This window comes from Oncorhynchus clarkii, chromosome 5 (assembly GCF_045791955.1).
Source record: "Oncorhynchus clarkii lewisi isolate Uvic-CL-2024 chromosome 5, UVic_Ocla_1.0, whole genome shotgun sequence".
Taxonomy (NCBI): domain Eukaryota; kingdom Metazoa; phylum Chordata; class Actinopteri; order Salmoniformes; family Salmonidae; genus Oncorhynchus; species Oncorhynchus clarkii.
This window is the reverse complement of record NC_092151.1, coordinates 3596638-3618315: the sequence shown is the minus strand read 5'-3', so window position 1 is coordinate 3618315 and position 21678 is coordinate 3596638. Positions and strand designations below refer to the sequence as shown.

At 43.7% G+C, this 21678-nt stretch overlaps 1 protein-coding gene across 1 annotated transcript in view; it reads right to left on the bottom strand.

The window, feature by feature from the left end:
* Nucleotides 1-7229: 7229 nt before the first annotated feature.
* LOC139408263 (protein Hook homolog 3-like) overlaps nt 7230-21678 on the bottom strand; it is an 80980-nt gene continuing 66531 nt past the window's right edge. The window contains exons 21-22 of the mRNA XM_071151948.1: nt 17600-18278; nt 7230-7671 (exon numbers count right to left, since the gene is read on the bottom strand). Of these exons, the coding sequence (XP_071008049.1) occupies nt 18132-18278 (147 nt within the window). The 3' untranslated portion in view covers nt 7230-7671; nt 17600-18131. The remainder of the gene's footprint in view (nt 7672-17599; nt 18279-21678) is intronic.

The window sequence follows — 21678 nt, the reverse complement described above, 5'->3', positions numbered from 1 at the left end:
TTACCTTGTTGTAGCTCACTGACATTTCAATACATGAGATGAGTTTACCTTGTTGTAGCTCACTGACATTTCAATGGCATGAGATGAGTTTACCTTGTTGTAGCTCACGGACATTTCAATGGCATGAGATTAGTTTATCTTGTTGTAGCTCACTGACATTTCAATACATGAGATGAGTTTACCTTGTTGTAGCTCACGGACATTTCAATACATGAGATGAGTTTACCTTGTTGTAGCTCACTGACATTTCAATGGCATGAGATGAGTTTACCTTGTTGTAGCTCACTGACATTTCAATACATGAGATGAGTTTACCTTGTTGTAGCTCACTGACATTTCAATGGCATGAGATGAGTTTACCTTGTTGTAGCTCACTGACATTTCAATACATGAGATGAGTTTACCTTGTTGTAGCTCACTGACATTTCAATACATGAGATGAGTTTATCTTGTTGTAGCTCACTGACATTTCAATGGTGTGGCATGAGATGAGTTTACCTTGTTGTAGCTCACTGACATTTCAATGGCATGAGATGAGTTTATCTTGTTGTAGCTCACTGATATTTCAATACATGAGATGAGTTTACCTTGTTGTAGCTCACTGACATTTCAATACATGAGATGAGTTTACCTTGTTGTAGCTCACTGACATTTCAATACATGAGATGAGTTTACCTTGTTGTAGCTCACTGACATTTCAATGGCATGAGATGAGTTTACCTTGTTGTAGCTCACTGACATTTCAATACATGAGATGAGTTTATCTTGTTGTAGCTCACTGACATTTCAATGGCATGAGATGAGTTTATCTTGTTGTAGCTCACGGACATTTCAATACATGAGATGAGTTTACCTTGTTGTAGCTCACTGACATTTCAATGGTGTGGCATGAGATGAGTTTATCTTGTTGTAGCTCACTGACATTTCAATGGCATGAGATTAGTTTATCTTGTTGTAGCTCACTGACATTTCAATACATGAGATGAGTTTACCTTGTTGTAGCTCACGGACATTTCAATACATGAGATGAGTTTATCTTGTTGTAGCTCACGGACATTTCAATACATGAGATGAGTTTACCTTGTTGTAGCTCACTGACATTTCAATACATGAGATGAGTTTATCTTGTTGTAGCTCACTGACATTTCAATGGCATGAGATGAGTTTATCTTGTTGTAGCTCACGGACATTTCAATACATGAGATGAGTTTACCTTGTTGTAGCTCACGGACATTTCAATACATGAGATGAGATTATCTTGTTGTAGCTCACGGACATTTCAATACATGAGATGAGTTTACCTTGTTGTAGCTCACTGACATTTCAATACATGAGATGAGTTTACCTTGTTGTAGCTCACTGACATTTCAATGGCATGAGATGAGTTTATCTTGTTGTAGCTCACTGACATTTCAATACATGAGATGATTGTAATATTTTGCTGTACCGTTAAACAATAAAATATGTATCTAGTTAAATGTTGGGATCCAGATGTCTTTGTTAGAACGTTACACACCGTTAACAATAAGTCTTCATGTAAAGTCAGTTTCATAAAGTCATTGATTACAAGTACACACAATATCACGTCTTATAAGATGCAAGGGCTCAGACACATAGATGTACTTAGTGCTTCTGCCCAGAGGGTCGGCAGTTCCGCCCCAGAGTGTCGGCAGTTCCTCCCCAGAGTGTCGGCAGTTTTGCCCCAGAGTGTCGGCAGTTCCGCCCCAGAGTGTCGGCAGTTCCGCCCCAGAGTGTCGGCAGTTCCGCCCCAGAGTGTCGGCAGTTCCGCCCCAGAGTGTCGGCAGTTCCGCCCCAGAGTGTCTGCAGCTCCGCCCAGAGTGTCGGCAGTTTAACTCATTGTTGTTCACATAAGCACAGCTCCACCACCGATCTAATAGAATCCTAACACAGACCACAAGGTTGCAGTAGCTTGTTTGGCTTGTGCCTGCTGCAGAAAGCTAATGTCAGCTAGCAAGCTGCGTTAATGTTGTCGCCATCAAGCTATAATTTGTAGTAAAGCCCTTGTTGATAGTCAGGTTGGTACACAGCAGGTGCATCTTTTACTCTAGCAAAAATTAAGGAACGGCCTCTGAATTCAGTATGCTGGCAGTAGTACCTATCGACAGTTCGATTTATCTGTGTCTCACCACTAATAACACTAGCACAATCTGTAATCGCACAGCAAAAAAAATCATTGATTTGATGATTCTGAATTCAAGGATCATGTAAGCCTAATAGAGTATTTAACTCAAAAGATAGACCATAAATCAGTATAATTATTTTTGTATTTGACTTTTTGTTGTTGTTGTTGTATGTGACCTTTATTGAACCAGGCCATTGAGGTCAGAAGACTTCTTTGTAAGGGAGTTGAGCAGCACATTCAACAGACTCTCTGTGCGATCCACACCACGTGATGGTGTGGTGTTTAATCGACAAAGCCGTCGTTCTCCCCGGTCTGTTAAGAGTACGATGCAGGCCCAGATGTTTCCAGAACAATCTCAAATGATCCAGAGACGTCATACCTGGCAACTCTCTGCTTCTTTGGACAGCAGAATGGTTGCAAAAATAGAGGGGTTCAGTTATGTTTGTACATGTTTTTAGGGTAAGGGTTCAATCCGAAAGTTTAAAGGCAATGTTCCCACGTTGGCGGAGACTGCATTCACGGCAAACGCAGCATAGGCTATGTCGTCTCAGTCGGAAATTACTTTAAAATGTATATTGCTTCCTGATCTGTAAACACTTCCTGATCTGTAACACTTCCTGATCTGTAAACACTTCCTGATCTGTAAAAACGTCCTGATCTGTAAACACTCCCTGATCTGTAACACTTCCTGATCTGTAACACTTCCTGATCTGTAACACTTCCTGATCTGTAAACACTTCCTGATCTGTAAACACTTCCTGATATGTAACACTTCCTGATCTGTAACACTTCCTGATCTGTAACACTTCCTGATCTGTAAACACTTCCTGATCTGTAAACACTTCCTGATCTGTAAACACTTCCTGATCTGTAACATTTCCTGATCTGTAAACACTTCCTGATCTGTAAACACTTCCTGATCTGTAAACACTTCCTGATCTGTAACACTTCCTGATCTGTAACACTTCCTGATCTGTAAACACTTCCTGATCTGTAACACTTCCTGATCTGTAACAATTCCTGATCTGTAAACACTTCCTGATCTGTAACACTTCCTGATCTGTAAACACTTCCTGATCTGTAAACACTTCCTGATCTGTAACACGTCCTGATCTGTAAACACTTCCTGATCTGTAAACACTTCCTGATCTGTAACACTTCCTGATCTGTAACACTTTGGCGATCTAGACTGAATAGAGCCCTTAGTCTGTTGTTTCCCTACCAGTGTCATTGACCTTAACTGTGGCTGGCACCAACTTAGGACATGGAAAATAGACATTGACACTTGTAATACTGTATTGTAGACTATAATACAGCAGGCCTACAGTTGTAATACTGTATTGTAGACTATAATACAACAGGCCTACAGTTGTAATACTGTATTGTAGACTATAATACAACAGGCCTACAGTTGTAATACTGTATTGTAGACTATAATACAGCAGGCCTACAGTTGTAATACTGTATTGTAGACTATAATACAACAGGCCTACAGTTGTAATACTGTATTGTAGACTATAATACAACAGGCCTACATTAATACTGTAATGTCTCACAGACAGACCTCTCTCTCTCTCATAATGTCTCACAGACAGACCTCTCTCTCATAATGTCTCACAGACCTCTCTCTCTCTCATAATGTCTCACAGACAGACCTCTCATGTCTCACAGACCGACCTCTCTCTCATAATGTCTCACAGACAGACCTCTCTCTCTCATAATGTCTCACAGACAGACCTCTCTCTCATAATGTCTCACAGACAGACCTCTCTCTCTCTCATAATGTCTCACAGACAGATCTCTCTCTCTCTCATAATGTCTCACAGACAGATCTCTTTCTCTCATAATGTCTCACAGACTGACCTCTCTCTCTCTCTCTCATAATGTCTCACAGACAGACCTCTCTCTCTCTCATAATGTCTCACAGACCTCTCTCTCTCTCTCTCTGTGTCTCACCTTGAGGAACAGCTGCTGCTGCCTTCACTGCTCTTCAAAGGAACGATCAAGCATGGGCCGACAGAGAAAGGAGAAGAAGGGGGAGTGGAGTATGGCGCAGAGGGAGGGAGGGAGGGAGGGAGGGGAGGTCTTATGAAGCATAGCCGGCCAGTAGGGCAGGGGGAGGCAAGGCAGTGGGGAGGACAGAGAGCAGAGCAGGGGGAGAGGGGGAGGCAGTGGGGAGGACGGAGAGCAGAGCAGGGGGAGAGGGGGAGGGAGATGGGCGGAGGCGATCACACAGCACACCTGCACCCATTCCCTCTCTAATGTCCGACAGGGTCCAGAACCGGCATGATTTGTAGAGAGCCATCTGCTCTGGATCAAACACAGCGCTTCTATATTTTCCTAAATCCTCTGGTCTTTGTAGCAGTAGAGTTCAAAAGGGACCGACACCATAAATCATTATGTTTAACCGTTAATGTTGGTAGTCAGGCTAATAGATGAATCACTCACTATATCCAAAACCCCCAAACTATACATTCAACCTTCCTATATTTTCATTTGTTAGATGGTCACACATCCTACTCCTTAAATTCATAGGAAAAAAGTGAATTGTCTTTGCATGTGTTAAACAACCAAGAACTCTTTCATAGGATTTCTAGAAAGCCAACGAGCGGTTTCACACGGTATGTTTTTCTTCATTTGTAACTTCCTGTCTATACACACGTCATGTTTTTCTTCAATTGTAACTTCCTGTCTATACACACGGCATGTTTTTCTTCAATTGTAACTTCCTGTCTATACACACGGCATGTTTTTCTTCAATTGTAACTTCCTGTCTATACACATGGTATGTTTTTCTTCATTTGTAACTTCCTGTCTATACACACGTCATGTTTTTCTTCAATTGTAACTTCCTGTCTATACACATGGTATGTTTTTCTTCATTTGTAACTTCCTGTCTATACACACGGCATGTTTTTCTTCAATTGTAACTTCCTGTCTATACACACGGCATGTTTTTCTTCAATTGTAACTTCCTGTCTATACACATGGCATGTTTTTCTTCAATTGTAACTTCCTGTCTATACACACGTCATGTTTTTCTTCAATTGTAACTTCCTGTCTATACACACGCCATGTTTTTCTTCAATTGTAACTTCCTGTCTATACATTTCCACTTCAAAGTGATTTTATTTCCTGAGGATCAAAAGGGAGTTAGATCTTTTCAGGGTATAGAACAAACGTTTTCATTTTGCCAGTGGAGGCTGGTGAGGGGAGGATACATAATAACATAGTGGAGGCTGGTGAGGGGAGGAGACATAATAACATAGTGGAGGCTGGTGAGGGGAGGAGACATAATAACATAGTGGAGGCTGGTGAGGGGAGGAGACATAATAACATAGTGGAGGCTGGTGAGGGGAGGAGACAGAATAACATAGTGGAGGCTGGTGAGGGGAGGAGACATAATAACATAGTGGAGGCTGGTGAGGGGAGGAGACATAATAACATAGTGGAGGCTGGTGAGGGGAGGAGACATAAGAACATAGTGGAGGCTGGTGAGGGGAGGAGACATAATAACATAGTGGAGGCTGGTGAGGGGAGGAGACATAAGAACATAGTGGAGGCTGGTGAGGGGAGGAGACATAATAACATAGTGGAGGCTGGTGAGGGGAGGAGACAGAAATATATTATATTTTATACTCTCTGTATATAGCCATGTTATTGTCTACTTCCTGTATATAGCCATGTTATTGTCTACTTCCTGTTTATAGCCATGTTATTGTCTACTTCCTGTTTATAGCCATGTTATTTTATACTTCCTGTATATAGCCATGTTATTGTCTACTTCCTGTATATAGCCATGTTATTTTCTACTTCCTGTTTATAGCCATGTTATTTTATACTTCCTGTATATAGCCATGTTATTTTTTACTCTTTATTGCTATTCATTAGTCACTGTCTTTAATTCTGCAGTGTCGATAAAGGATCCGTCAATCAGCCTTTCACTGTTAGTCTACACCCGTTGTTTATGAATCATGTGACAAATTAAATGTGACCTTATTTGATTAGGACCCAGCCTCAGAGTCAGGACACCAAGCAGGCTTATACAGGATGGCACTGTGTTACTTATCTAGACGATATTGTGTTACTTATCTAGACGATATTGTGTTACTTATCTAGATGGTAGTGTGTTACTTATCTAGACGATAGTGTGTTACTTATCAAGATGATATTGTGTTACTTATCTAGATGATATTGTGTTACTTATCTAGATGGTAGTGTGTTACTTATCTAGATGATATTGTGTTACTTATCTAGATGATATTGTGTTACTTATCTAGACGATATTGTGTTACTTATCTAAATGATAGTGTGTTACTTATCTAGACGATATTGTGTTACTTATCTAGATGGTAGTGTGTTACTCATCTAGATGATATTGTGTTACTTATCTAGATGGTAGTGTGTTACTTATCTAGATGGTAGTGTGTTACTCATCTAGATGGTAGTGTGTTACTTATCTAGATGGTAGTGTGTTACTTATCTAGATGGTGGTGTGTTTCTGATCTAGAAGGTAGCGTGTTACTTATCTAGATGGTAGCGTGTTACTTATCTAGATGGTAGCGTGTTACTTATCTAGATGGTGGTGTGTTACTGATCTAGATGGTGGTGTGTTACTTATCTAGATGGTAGCGTGTTACTTATCTAGATGGTAGTGTGTTACTTATCTCGATGGTAGTGTGTTACTTATCTAGATGGTAGTGTGTTACTTATCTAGATGGTAGTGTGTTACTTATCTAGATGGTAGTGTGTTACTTATCTAGATGGTATCGTGTTACTTATCTAGATGGTAGTGTGTTACTTATCTAGATGGTAGTGTGTTACTTATCTAGATGGTAGTGTGTTACTTATCTAGATGGTATCGTGTTACTTATCTAGATGGTAGTGTGTTACTTATCAAGATGGAGCCCAACTCTTCAGGGTATAGATTTGTGAGAATGTTTAGACAGGGAGAGAAGAAAAGGAAAACCTCTCAGTGGTTTTGAAAGGTCAGAACACTGTTTATTTTGGTCCTACAACATTTTTAAAGAAATGTCTAGGAAACGTGACTGTGCCTTTGTAGACAAAAAGACTCAGAGAAACAGGCGGTGTTTTATACAAGCTTTATTACAACTTGGTTAACAGCTGTACATGTCAGAGCGTAGGAAGCACATTTTATCAACAAGTTTCAAATGGACAGGTAACTATGACCACTAATTTCCTCCTCCACTGTTTGTTAGTCCCATACAGTGTGTACATAATATACAAGCAGCAATATAAAACTTGGCAAATGGAAAGGTTATTTGCTACTTTATTTTTTGATGTAAAATAAGTCTTTCCTATGAATAAAAAATACAGCAACCATAAAACCTGGCGATTAAGTTCTGACTGAAAAGCCTCAGTTCTCTAAAAAAAAAAAAAAAAGTATTTTCTCCTAGAGGTTTTTTTAGCCTAGGAAAACCAGATTGAACGCTACGCTCACCATTGTTTGAAACATTCAGTCTGGTGTAACTATGCTAGAGGTTTATTGTCCTGTGTAGAACACTAGCCTGGTCCCAGATCACTTGTCAAGACAGCACACACTGATCTGGGACCAGGCCAGGAGACTAACCGATCTGGGACCAGGCCAGGAGACTAACCGATCTGGGACCAGGCTAGGAGACTAACCGATCTGGGACCAGGCTAGGAGACTAACCGATCTGGGACCAGGCTAGGAGACTAACCGATCTGGGACCAGGCTAGGAGACTAACCGATCTGGGACCAGGCTAGGAGACTAACCGATCTGGGACCAGGCTAGTAGACTAACCGATCTGGGACCAGGCTAGGAGACTAACCGATCTGGGACCAGGCCAGGAGACTAACCGATCTGGAACCAGTTGTAACTTTAGTAAAACTATACTTATAGCCTGAGGTTATAATGCATTTTGATGCAGTTATAATGCATTGTAAGCCTATTCATAAGCAAGTAGGACCCTACACCTTATCATCTCATAACAGCCTGGATGAAATACGAGCCATTGGGAGTCAGTTGACATGGAGAGACATAATATATTATCCGACTTATAAAACATTATAAAGGCTCATAGGTGCTTATAACAAGTTCTAAAGCCTCATATCTACTGAGTAAAGTGTTTCCATATTATTATTTCTTCCAGCGCTACTCGGTTCTGATTAATGGCAAGTGGTTTTGAAACTATTATTGTGTCCCAATAGGCACCCTATTCCCTATATAGTGCACTACTTTTGACCCCTAATCCCTACATAGTGCACTACTTTTGACCAGGGCTCATAGGGGGATAGGGTGCCATTGGGGATACAGACAGTGGCTCTATGGTTAATCAAGGAGACATGCAAAAAAAAACACACAAAAAAACAGGACAGACAGTTAGGAGACACGTTGCTCTACCAATCATATCACCACATGTCAGGAGACTAGTATTTAAACACAAGTAGAGACACGTTGCTCTACCAATCATATCACCACATGTCAGGAGACTGGTATTTAACACAAGTAGAGACACGATGCTCTACCAATCATAATCATGTCTGGACACTAGTATTTAACACAAGTAGAGACACGTTGCTCTACCAATCATAATCATGTCTGGACACTAGTATTTAACACAAGTAGAGACACGATGCTCTACCAATCATAATCATGTCTGGACACTAGTATTTAACACAAGTAGTAAAAGCCATACAAAGTTACATAATAATATGGACACATCTTTTTGTTATAAACTGAAAAACACACAGTATCAGCAACAAGTCAATAAGTCAACAAGTCAACAAGTCAACAAGTCAACAAGTCAACAAGTCAACAAGTCAACAAGTCAACAAGTCAATAAGTCAATACTCTTCCTCACAGCGGTTTGGTTTTTACACTCGAGGCGAAAGCACTTTCAACATGTTCATGATATAACATGATAGGAAAGATCCTCTTTGACTCCCTACCCGTCTGTCCATTGGTGCCACTTCTGAGGTCGTGTTCATTAGTGGCGCAGCGGGTCTAGAGGCATCACTATAGACCCGGGTTCGATCCCGGGACCCGCCCAGCGTTGTCCGGGCTAGGGGAGGGTTTGAACGGGGTAGGCCGTCATTGTAAATAAGAATTTGTTCTTGCTTAGTTAAATAAAGGTTAAATAAAAAATTAAAACGTTTGTTTGTTCTTGTATTAAAATGAGTGTTTTATACTGGACAGGTGGAGGTAGAACATCCCTGTTTCAGTCCGTTTTCTAACGTTTGGTGCCTAATGAACATGACCCGGGACAGGGCAGCCTTAATGCGTGGGCCATCTGCTAATGAACCACGACCCGGGACAGGGCAGTCTTACTATGTGGGCCATCTGCTAATGAACCACGACCCGGGACAGGGCAGTCTTACTGCGTGGGCCATCTGCTAATGAACCACGACCCGGGACAGGGCAGTCTTACTGCGTGGGCCATCTGCTAATGAACTACGACCCGGGACAGGGCAGTCTTACTGCGTGGGCCATCTGCTAATGAACTACGACCCGGGACAGGGCAGTCTTACTGCGTGGGCCATCTGCTAATGAACCACGACCCGGGACAGGGCAGTCTTACTGCATGGGCCATCTGCTAATGAACTACGACCCGGGACAGGGCAGTCTTACTGCGTGGGCCATCTGCTAATGAACCACGACCCGGGACAGGGCAGTCTTACTACGTGGGCCATCTGCTAATGAACCACGACCCGGGACAGGGCAGTCTTACTACGTGGGCCATCTGCTAATGAACCACGACCCGGGACAGGGCAGTCTTACTACGTGGGCCATCTGCTAATGAACCACGACCCGGGACAGGGCAGTCTTACTACGTGGGCCATCTTGCTGTATTTTTCAAAAAGGCTCTACCATGGCATCCTATCAACAAGCCTACTTGTTTTATAAAAAAGGTTAGAGAAAGGTTTTATACATTTTATACAATGTAGGAATCAAAGTCAATACTGCATATGTATGTATGAATCTAAGTCAATACTGCATATGTAAGTCAAATAAAAACAGGAATACATATCAAAGTCATAATGGCTAGATAGAAGCATGTGATCTCTTCTACCAATATCCTCCACCATTTAGAGAGAGAAACACATCGAGGTTATTATCAGTGAAGAGCAGAGCACTCCTTTCATAGAGGTTAAGTCATCAGAACACTTAAACAGAAATACATGGAAACTGAACATCTAGATCTAGACTGAGTGTACAAAACATTAAGAACACCTGCTCTTTCCGTGACATAGAGCCCCCCCCCAACTCAACTCTGGAACAGTTTGAATCCGGGTCTGATTTAGACATGGGACACCAGGGCCTGATTTAGACATGGGACACCGGGGCCTGATTTAGACATGGGACACCAGGGCCTGATTTAGACATGGGACACCAGGGTCTGATTTAGACATGGGACACCAGGGCCTGATTTAGACATGGGACACCAGGGTCTGATTTAGACATGGGACACCAGGGTCTGATTTAGACATGGGACACCAGGGCCTGATTTAGACGTAGGACACCAGGGCCTGATTTAGACATGGGACACCAGGGTCTGATTTAGACATGGGACACCAGGGTCTGATTTAGACATGGGACACCAGGGTCTGATTTAGACATGGGACACCAGGGCCTGATTTAGACATGGGACACCAGGGTCTGATTTAGACATGGGACACCAGGGCCTGATTTAGACATGGGACACCGGGGCCTGATTTAGACATGGGACACCAGGGCCTGATTTAGACATGGGACACCAGGGTCTGATTTAGACATGGGACACCAGGGCCTGATTTAGACATGGGACACCAGGGTCTGATTTAGACATGGGACACCAGGGTCTGATTTAGACATGGGACACCAGGGCCTGATTTAGACGTAGGACACCAGGGCCTGATTTAGACATGGGACACCAGGGTCTGATTTAGACATGGGACACCAGGGTCTGATTTAGACATGGGACACCAGGGTCTGATTTAGACATGGGACACCAGGGCCTGATTTAGACATGGGACACCAGGGCCTGATTTAGACATGGGACACCAGGGTCTGATTTAGACATGGGACACCAGGGCCTGATTTAGACGTAGGACACCAGGGCCTGATTTAGACGTAGGACACCAGGGCCTGATTTAGACATGGGACACCAGGGCCTGATTTAGACATGGGACACCAGGGTCTGATTTAGACATGGGACACCAGGGCCTGATTTAGACATGGGACACCAGGGCCTGATTTAGACATGGGACACCAGGGCCTGATTTAGACATGGGACACCAGGGCCTGATTTAGACGTGGGACACCAGGGCCTGATTTAGACGTGGGACACCAGGGCCTGATTTAGACGTGGGACACCAGGGCCTGATTTAGACATGGGACACCAGGGCCTGATTTAGACATGGGACACCAGGGTCTGATTTAGACATGGGACACCAGGACCTGGTTTAGACATGGGACACCGGGTAGATGAAGGGGAGGAGACAGGTTACAGAAGGATTTTTAAGCCTTGAGACAATTGAGACATGGATTGTGTCTGTGTACCATTCAGAGGGTGAATGGGCAAGACACCACATTTAAGTTCCTTTGAACAGGGTTTGGTAGTAGGTGCCAGACGCACCGGTTTGTGTCGTGAACTTTAACCCTGCTGGGTTTTTCACACTCAACAGTTTCCCATGTGGATCAAGAATGGTTCACCACCCAAAAGACATCCAGCCAACTTGGAACAACAGTGGGAAGTATTGGAGTTAACATGGGCCAGCATCCCTGTGGAACGCTTTCAACACCTTGTAGAGTCCACCTTGTAGAGTCCACCTTGTAGAGTCCAGAGTCTAATGTTTTGTACACTCAGTATATACAACATTTGATTAGAGGATCATGTGAAATAAATTATGATATTGCTCTTTCTCTCTCAGACCCAGTGAAACACAAAGAGAGAGAAGTGAGTGGAACACCCAACAGATACACACCAGGTTTACAGTACAGTAACCATGTATTGCTAGTCGCTTGATCATCGTCATTGTCAAAGTCTACAGAAAACCATCCGGTCACTAAGAAAACTGTCTTCCATGTAGTCCTCGCTTTGCACCACACATTTAGAACAAGAGGTTTCCTTGACCTTGGACACAGCATGAAGAATCTTTAAAATGTTTTTTGTTTGTTTATCCCCAGCCCTAGCTCCAGCTCTCCCCGTTACCCCACTAGAGACTAATGTTGATGTCTCAAGAGTATGTCATGACGATAGAGGTTCGCAAGCAGATGTAGGTCTGTGAGTGAAGGAGGAGGAGGAGGGGGGGGGGGGGGGTGGCGGTAGGTTAGGGCGGCGCCGTCTGGGTCTGTAGAGAGCCCTCACCCCCCCCCCCCCCCCCCCCCCTCAGTCCTGGGCATAATCTGGGCCCGCCCGCAACGGCCCGTCCTCCGTTAGAGTTGAGGGTTAGTGTTGAATTGATGAAGGGTTATTTTCAGCTCAGCTCATTATTAAGCCATGGTCATGCACCCGCCCATCACCCCTGCCTGCGCTGGTCATGTAATGTCATCACTGTGGAGAGGAGGGAAAAGAGAGGAGAGGAGGGAGAGAGAGAGAGAGAGGAGGGAAAAGAGAGGAGAGAAAGAGAAGAGTGGAGAGAGAGAGAGGAGTCGAGAGAGAGAGAGGAGTCGAGAGAGAGAGAGGAGTCGAGAGAGAGAGAGAGGTCGAGGGAGAGAGAAGGCGAGAGAGAGAGAGAGAGAGAGAGAGAGAGGACAACAACCAGTAAGAGGTTTGGTTATAATGATACAGCAGATCATGATCAAAACGGTCTGATAGAGGGTGAATGAAGGAGGGGATCAAAGCCATGAACAGTTCTCAACTACCACAGATCTTTCACCAGAATATAGACACATTTGCTGAGCCACTAGAAACCACTAAACAGTCATGTTGCCGCCCTGTAGGTTTACATCTATCTAGACCAGGGCTCTCCAACCCTGTTCCTGGAGAGATACCATCCTGTAGGTTTACATTTATCTAGTCCAGGGCTCTCCAACCCTGTTCCTGGAGAGATACCATCCTGTAGGTTTACATCTTTCTAGACCAGGGCTCTCCAACCCTGTTCCTGGAGAGATACCATCCTGTAGGTTTACATCTTTCTAGACCAGGGCTCTCCAACCCTGTTCCTGGAGAGATATCATCCTGTAGGTTTACATCTATCTAGACCAGGGCTCTCCAACCCTGTTCCTGGAGAGATACCATCCTGTAGGTTTACATTTATCTAGAGCAGGGCTCTCCAACCCTGTTCCTGGAGAGATACCATGCCTTAGGTTTATATCTATCTAGTCCAGTGCTCTCCAACCCTGTTCCTGGAGAGATACCATCCTGTAGGTTTGCATCTATCTAGTCCAGGACTCTCCAACCCTGTTTCTGGAGAGATACCATCCTGTAGGTTTACATCCATCTAGTCCAGGGCTCTCCAACCCTGTTCCTGGAGAGATACCCTCCTGTAGGTGTACATCTATCTAGACCATTGGCTCTCCAAACCTGTCCCTGGAGAGATATCATCCTGTAGGTTTACATCTATCTAGTCCAGGGCTCTCCAACCCTGTTCCTGGAGAGATACCATCCTGTAGGTTTACATCTATCTAGTCCAGGGCTCTCCAACCCTGTTTCTGGAGAGATACCATCCTGTAGGTTTACATCTATCTAGTCCAGGGCTCTCCAACCCTGTTTCTGGAGATATACCCTCCTGTAGGTTTACATCTATCTAGTTCAGGGCTCTCCCAACCCTGTTCCTGGAGAGATACCAAAGTATATCATCCTCCCTGTAAAGTTTATAATCCACCTCCCTGTAAAGTTTATAATCCACCTCCCTGTAAAGTTTATAATCCACCTCCCTGTAAAGTGTATAATCTACCTCCCTGTAAAGTTTATAATCCACCTCCCTGTAAAGTTGATAATCTACCTCCCTGTAAAGTTTATAATCTACCTCCCTGTAACGTTTATAATCCTCCTCCCTGTAAAGTTTATAATCCTCCTCCCTATAGAGTTTAGAAATCACCTCCCTGTAAAGTTTATAATCCTCCTCCCTGTATAGTTTAGAAATAAACTCCCTGTAAAGTGTATAATCCACCTCCCTGTAAAGTTTATAATCATCCTCCCTGTAAAGTTTATAATCCACCTCCCGGTATAGTTTAGAAATCACCTCCCTGTAAAGTTTATAATCCTCCTCCCTGTAAAGTTTATAATCCACCTCCCTGTAAAGTTTATAATCCTCCTCCCTGTAAAGTTTATAATCCACCTCCCTGTAAAGTTTATAATCCTCCTCCCTGTAAAGTTTATAATCCACCTCCCGGTAAAGTTTATAATCCTCCTCCCTGTAAAGTTTATAATCCTCCTCCCGGTAAAGTTTATAATCCACCTCCCTGTAAAGTTTATAATCCTCCTCCCTGTAAAGTTTATAATCCACCTCCCTGTAAAGTTTATAATCCTCCTCCCTGTAAAGTTTATAATCCTCCTCCCTGTAAAGTTTATAATCCTCCTCCCGGTAAAGTTTATAATCCACCTCCCTGTAAAGTTTATAATCCTCCTCCCTGTAAAGTTTATAATCCACCTCCCTGTAAAGTTTATAATCCTCCTCCCTGTAAAGTTTATAATCCTCCTCCCTGTATAGTTTATAATCCTCCTACCTGTATAGTTTATAATCCTCCTCCCGGTAAAGTTTATAATCCTCCTACCTGTATAGTTTGTAATCCTCCTCCCGGTAAAGTTTATAATCCTCCTACCTGTATAGTTTATAATCCTCCTCCCTGTAAAGTTTATAATCCTCCTCCCTGTATAGTTTATAATCCTCCTACCTGTATAGTTTAGAAATCACCTCCCGGTAAAGTTTATAATCCTCCTACCTGTATAGTTTAGAAATCACCTCCCGGTAAAGTTTATAATCCTCCTCCCTGTAAAGTTTATAATCCTCCTCCCTGTAAAGTTTATAATCCTCCTCCTTGTAAAGTTTATAATCCTCCTCCTTGTAAAGTTTATAATCCTCCTCCCTGTATAGTTTATAATCCTCCTCCTTGTAAAGTTTATAATCCTCCTCCCTGTATAGTTTATAATCCTCCTCCTTGTAAAGTTTATAATATACCTCCTTGTGTGGCAGCAGTGGTTATTTTACGTTTGTATTGCAAACCACTTCAAATGGCTTTTTGCTATGCTATAGATACAACATTACAAGCATTTCGCTACGACAAGCATTTCGCTACACTCGCATTAACATCTGCTAACCATGTGTATGTGACAAATAAAATTTGATTTGATTTAAAGTTTATAATCCTCCTACCTGTATAGTTTATAATCCTCCTCCCTGTAAAGTTTATAATCCTCCTCCTTGTAAAGTTTATAATCCACCTCCCTGTAAAGTTTATAATCCTCCTCCTTGTAAAGTTTATAATCCACCTCCTTGTAAAGTTTATAATCCTCCTCCTTGTAAAGTTTATAATCCACCTCCCTGTAAAGTTTATAATCCTCCTCCTTGTAAAGTTTATAATCCTCCTCCTTGTAAAGTTTATAATCCTCCTCCCTGTATAGTTTATAATCCTCCTCCTTGTAAAGTTTATAATCCTCCTCCCTGTATAGTTTATAATCCTCCTCCTTGTAAAGTTTATAATATACCTCCTTGTGTGGCAGCAGTGGTTATTTTACGTTTGTATTGCAAACCACTTCAAATGGCTTTTTGCTATGCTATAGATACAACATCATAGCCACTGTTTGACTAGGACCAGTGCATAGATAGTGTGTATGGACTGTTATGGACTGTTAGCATGCAGACGGGTTCATATGGGACAGTTACAGCTGTGCATCGTGTTAGTTACTAGTGTGGATCTAGAGGACAAAAAGAGAGGACAGTTTGGTATTTCCTCATGCAACACAGGATAATAGGGAGAGACACTCACTCGTTCACAATAATCAATCAATAAACTATTGATTCATAAATAATCGATAATGACTACTGGTTGATTTGGGAACAGTAGTCTACAGGGGAAGAGGTTTCCCTTCATTTCAGGAGAAACACTTGATCAATATGAATCTTTGTTCTGTTCTGTAAATGCAGTATGTGTATAATTCCTACTCTACTGCTAGGTCCCAGTTTAGTGGAGGCCAACTACAGACTGCACATAAAACAAAGACTGCCTAAAACAGACTACACGTAAAACAAAGACTGCCTAAAACAGACTACACGTAAAACAAAGACTGCCTAAAACAGGCTACACGTGAAACAGACTACACGTAAAACAGACTACACGTAAAACAGACTACACGTAAAACAGGCTACACGTAAAACAGACTACACGTAAAACAGACTACACGTAAAACAGGCTACACGTAAAACAGACTACACATAAAACAAAGACTGCCTAAAACAGACTACACGTAAAACAAAGACTGCCTAAAACAGACTACACGTAAAACAGACTACACGTAAAACAGACTACACGTAAAACAGACTACACGTAAAACAGACTACACATAAAACAGACTACACATAAAACAAAGACTGCCTAAAACAGACTACACGTAAAACAGACTACACGTAAAACAAAGACTGCCTAAAACAGACTACACGTACAACAGGCTACACGTAAAACAGGCTACACGTAAAACAGACTACACGTAAAACAGACTACACGTAAAACAGACTACACATAAAACAGACTACACGTAAAACAAAGACTGCCTAAAACAGACTACACGTAAAACAGACTACACGTAAAACAAAGACTGACTAAAACAGACTACACATAAAACAGACTACACGTAAAACAGACTACACGTAAAACAGACTACACGTAAAACAGACTACACGTAAAACAAAGACTGCCTAAAACAGACTACACGTAAAACAGGCTACACGTAAAACAGACTACACGTAAAACAGGCTACACGTAAAACAGACTACACATAAAACAGACTACACATAAAACAAAGACTGCCTAAAACAGACTACACGTAAAACAGACTACACGTACAACAGACTACACGTAAAACAGACTACACGTAAAACAGACTACACATAAAACAGACTACACATAAAACAAAGACTGCCTAAAACAGACTACACGTAAAACAGGCTACACGTAAAACAGACTACACGTAAAACAGACTACACGTAAAACAAAGACTGCCTAAAACAGACTACACGTAAAACAGGCTACACGTAAAACAGACTACAAGTAAAACAGACTACACGTAAAACAGACTACACGTAAAACAAAGACTGCCTAAAACAGACTACACGTAAAACAGGCTACACGTAAAACAGACTACACGTAAAACAGACTACACGTAAAACAGACTACACGTAAAACAGACTACACATAAAACAGACTACACATAAAACAGACTACACATAAAACAAAGACTGCCTAAAACAGACTACACGTAAAACAAAGACTGCCTAAGAGACTGAACACACTTAACACATACTATGTACTGTACTGGGTTTAAAGATATCACCTGGTCACAAGCCCTATACATAGTGGATATACCGTCTCCAAAACTAAAGCGCATTCAAGCAATAGAAATGAAAATATTCTCTGTGTTTCTTTTCATAAGGGTTAAAATACAACAACAACAACAACAACAACAACATCGCATCTCTACTCTTGTGTTACATAGATAGGAGGATTCCAAACAGAAGTAGATGAACAGAACAGGTAACATCGTTTTACAGAAATGTGCATAATAATTATTGATAATAAATCCAGGTAACCAGATTTAAAAGGAAGACTGAAGGACTGTGGACAGAGAACAAAGGAGCATCAGAGGATTTATCCTGAACCGGTCCAGTGAACACGGGATCACTTAGCTCAGCCGACACCCATACAACTGGACTGTGTGTCCTGATGGACACCTGCACGGGGTCAGGGGTTGGGGGGGGGGAAAGGTTCAGGTAGGGGTCAGGGTGCCATGTCTACCTGGCCGTGGTGGTACCTGGCCTGGAAGGGTCGGAGGTCAAAGGTCGGGTTGAAGAGTCACGGCGCCATGTCTACCTGGCGGTGGCGGACTGGGGTCCCGGGTATCCGGGGTAAGAGCGGCGTGTGCTGGTAGCCTGTCTCTGGCGGGCCAGGAAGGACTGTCCGGAACCCGTACTGGCCAGACGGTCCTCTGCTGCCTTCTTCTGTAGAGCCATGCCCTGGGGGGGGGGCAGACATGGTGGTTTCATTAAGACACATATTCATTAAAAGATGTTGGTTAAATCCCCTGTGTCTGCTATGTGAGTTTTCTTCTCATTTTTGACTCAAAACTCTGAAGCCAGCACCACTATACTTTGCTTGTTATATCCATGGAGTTTTCATTTCGAGAGGCAGGTAGCCTAGTGGTTAGAGCGTTGGGCCAGTAAACGAAAGGTTGCTGGATCGAATCCTGAGTTGACAAGGTAGAAATCTGTCATTCTGCCCCTGAACAGGCAGTTAACCCACTGTTCCTAGACCAGTTAACCCACTGTTCCTAGACCAGTTAACCCACTGTTCCTAGACCAGTTAACCCACTGTTCCTAGGCCATCACTGTAAATAAGTATTTGTTCTTAACTGACTTGCCTGTTAAAATAAAGGTTAAAAAAAATAATAATTAAAGTGGCATAGGAAATCCTACAGCGCCCTCTAGTGTTTGACAGGAGTAACAACATATCATATTTTATTTTTATAACTAACCCAAGAAAGACAGCCTGTCGTTTCTAAGGGGAGCAAAGTAATCGTAGTGGGCAGAACAAGCAAGGAGGAGGGCAGAGCCAAGCACGAACTAGCGAGATCCTATTGGCGCGTTCTAGCATATATTTGCATATTTCTGTTATGGAACGCCTACCCTGTGAAGTGCGCGTGTGCAATAACTCAATTCGCCCTTGAACACCTTGTAAACAATTCAATTTATTGAATCTTTTTTAGTCCACTCTGTTCATAACAGATTGAAGTTTTGGGAACAGAAAACTGTATCGAGATTAAATGTTACATGAGAAAATGTGCAGAATGTCAGCGAAAATCCATCTAACTCAATCTTATCCCACTGCCGGCCACTGGGCTTCCTCTCATCACCATATTTGGTAGTGAGTGGAAATGTCAAAACGGATGCTTCACATAATTTAGACATCTGGTGAAACATGATGGCTCTTTGTTCCATTTGTGGTAATACAGTCTGGGATAAATATGTACCATGTTGTAGCAGGACGACACTATGGGTGTTTCTTAATATACTACCGTGCCCCGAGCACGGGATGGTAGGCTTCATGAGTACAAATCAAAGTATGCGAAACGGATCACGGATTCCGCTTGGACACATTTTGAAGCATGCAACAAGCTTCAGCGAAATGTATGGACAGAAATATGAGGCAACCACGTAAGAAATCAAATGTAAAATGTCTTGAAATCAACGTTATTTGAGCTGAAGCGAGAGAAAAGCGAGAGAAAATACACTCCGACTTCAGAATTAAATGTTGCCTATTTTCATCTCCATATGTTGCCTGACTACAATATTTTGTAGGGGGAGTGCTGCTCAGCGTGAGGTAATACAGTAGGGGGAGTGCTGCTCAGCGTGAGGTAATACAGTAGGGGGAGTGGGAGGTAATACAGCAGGGGGAGTGCTGCTCAGCGTGAGGTAATACAGTAGGGGAAGTGCTGCTCAACGTGAGGTAATACAGTAGGGGGAGTGCTGCTCAGCGTGAGGTAATACAGTAGGGGGAGTGCTGCTCAGCGTGAGGTAATACAGTAGGGGAAGTGCTGCTCAACGTGAGGTAATACAGTAGGGGGAGTGCTGCTCAGCGTGAGGTAATACAGTAGGGGGAGTGCTGCTCAGCGTGAGGTAATACAGTAGGGGAAGTGCTGCTCAACGTGAGGTAAAACAGTAGGGGGAGTGCTGCTCAGCGTGAGGTAATACAGTAGGGGGAGTGCTGCTCAGCGTGAGGTAATACAGTAGGGGGAGTGCTGCTCAGCGTGAGGTAATACAGTAGGGGGAGTGCTGCTCAGCATGAGGTAATACAGTAGGGGGAGTGCTGCTCAGTGTGAGGTAATACAGTAGGGGGAGGTGCAGCGTGAGGTAATACAGTAGGGGGAGTGCTGCTCAGCGTGAGGTAATACAGTAGGGGGAGTGATGCTCAGCGTGAGGTAATACAGTAGGGGGAGGTGCAGCGTGAGGTAATACAGTAGGGGGAGTGCTGCTCAGCGTGAGGTAATACAGTAGGGGGAGTGCTGCTCAGCGTGAGGTAATACAGTAGTGGGAGTGCTGCTCAGCGTGAGGTAATACAGTAGTGGGAGTGCTGCTCAGCGTGAGGTAATACAGTAGGGGGAGTGCTGCTCAGCGTGAGGTAATACAGTAGGGGGAGTGCTGCTCAGTGTGAGGTAATACATTAGGGGGAGTGCTGCTCAGAGTGAGGTAATACAGTAGGGGGAGTGCTGCTCAGCGTGAGGTAATACAGTAGGGGGGAGTGCTGAGGTAATACAGTAGGGGGGAGAGCTGCTCAGCGTGAGGTAATACAGTAGGAGTGCTGCTGCTCAGCGTGAGGTAATACAGTAGGGGGAGTGCTGCTCAGCGTGAGGTAATACAGTAGTGGGAGTGCTGCTCAGCGTGAGGTAATACAGTAGTGGGAGTGCTGCTCAGTGTGAGGTAATACAGTAGGGGGAGTGGGAGGTAATACAGCAGGGGGAGTGCTGCTCAGCGTGAGGTAATACAGTAGGGGGAGTGCTGCTCAGCGTGAGGTAATACAGTAGAGGGAGTGCTGCTCAGCGTGAGGTAATACAGTAGGGGGAGTGCTGCTCAGCGTGAGGTAATACAGTAGGGGGAGGTGCAGCGTGAGGTAATACAGTAGGGGGAGTGCTGCTCAGCGGGAGGTAATACAGTAGGGGGAGTGCTGCTCAGCGTGAGGTAATACAGTAGAGGGAGTGCTGCTCAGCGTGAGGTAATACAGTAGGGGGAGTGCTGCTCAGCGGGAGGTAATACAGTAGGGGGAGTGCTGCTCAGCGTGAGGTAATACAGTAGGGGGAGTGCTGCTCAGTGTGAGGTAATACAGTAGGGGGAGTGGGAGGTAATACAGTAGGGGGAGTGCTGCTCAGTGTGAGGTAATACAGTAGGGGGAGTGCTGCTCAGCGTGAGGTAATACAGTAGCGGGAGTGCTGCTCAGCGGGAGGTAATACAGTAGGGGGAGTGCTGCTCAGCGTGAGGTAATACAGTAGGGGGAGGTGCAGCGTGAGGTAATACAGTAGGGGGAGTGCTGCTCAGAGTGAGGTAATACAGCAGGGGGAGTGCTGCTCAGCGTGAGGTAATACAGTAGGGGAAGTGCTGCTCAACGTGAGGTAATACAGTAGGGGGAGTGCTGCTCAGCGTGAGGTAATACAGTAGGGGGAGTGCTGCTCAGCGTGAGGTAATACAGTAGGGGGAGTGCTGCTCAGCGTGAGGTAATACAGTAGGGGGAGTGCTGCTCAGCGTGAGGTAATACAGTAGGGGGAGTGCTGCTCAGCATGAGGTAATACAGTAGGGGGAGTGCTGCTCAGCGTGAGGTAATACAGTATGGGGAGTGCTGCTCAGCGTGAGGTAATACAGTAGGGGG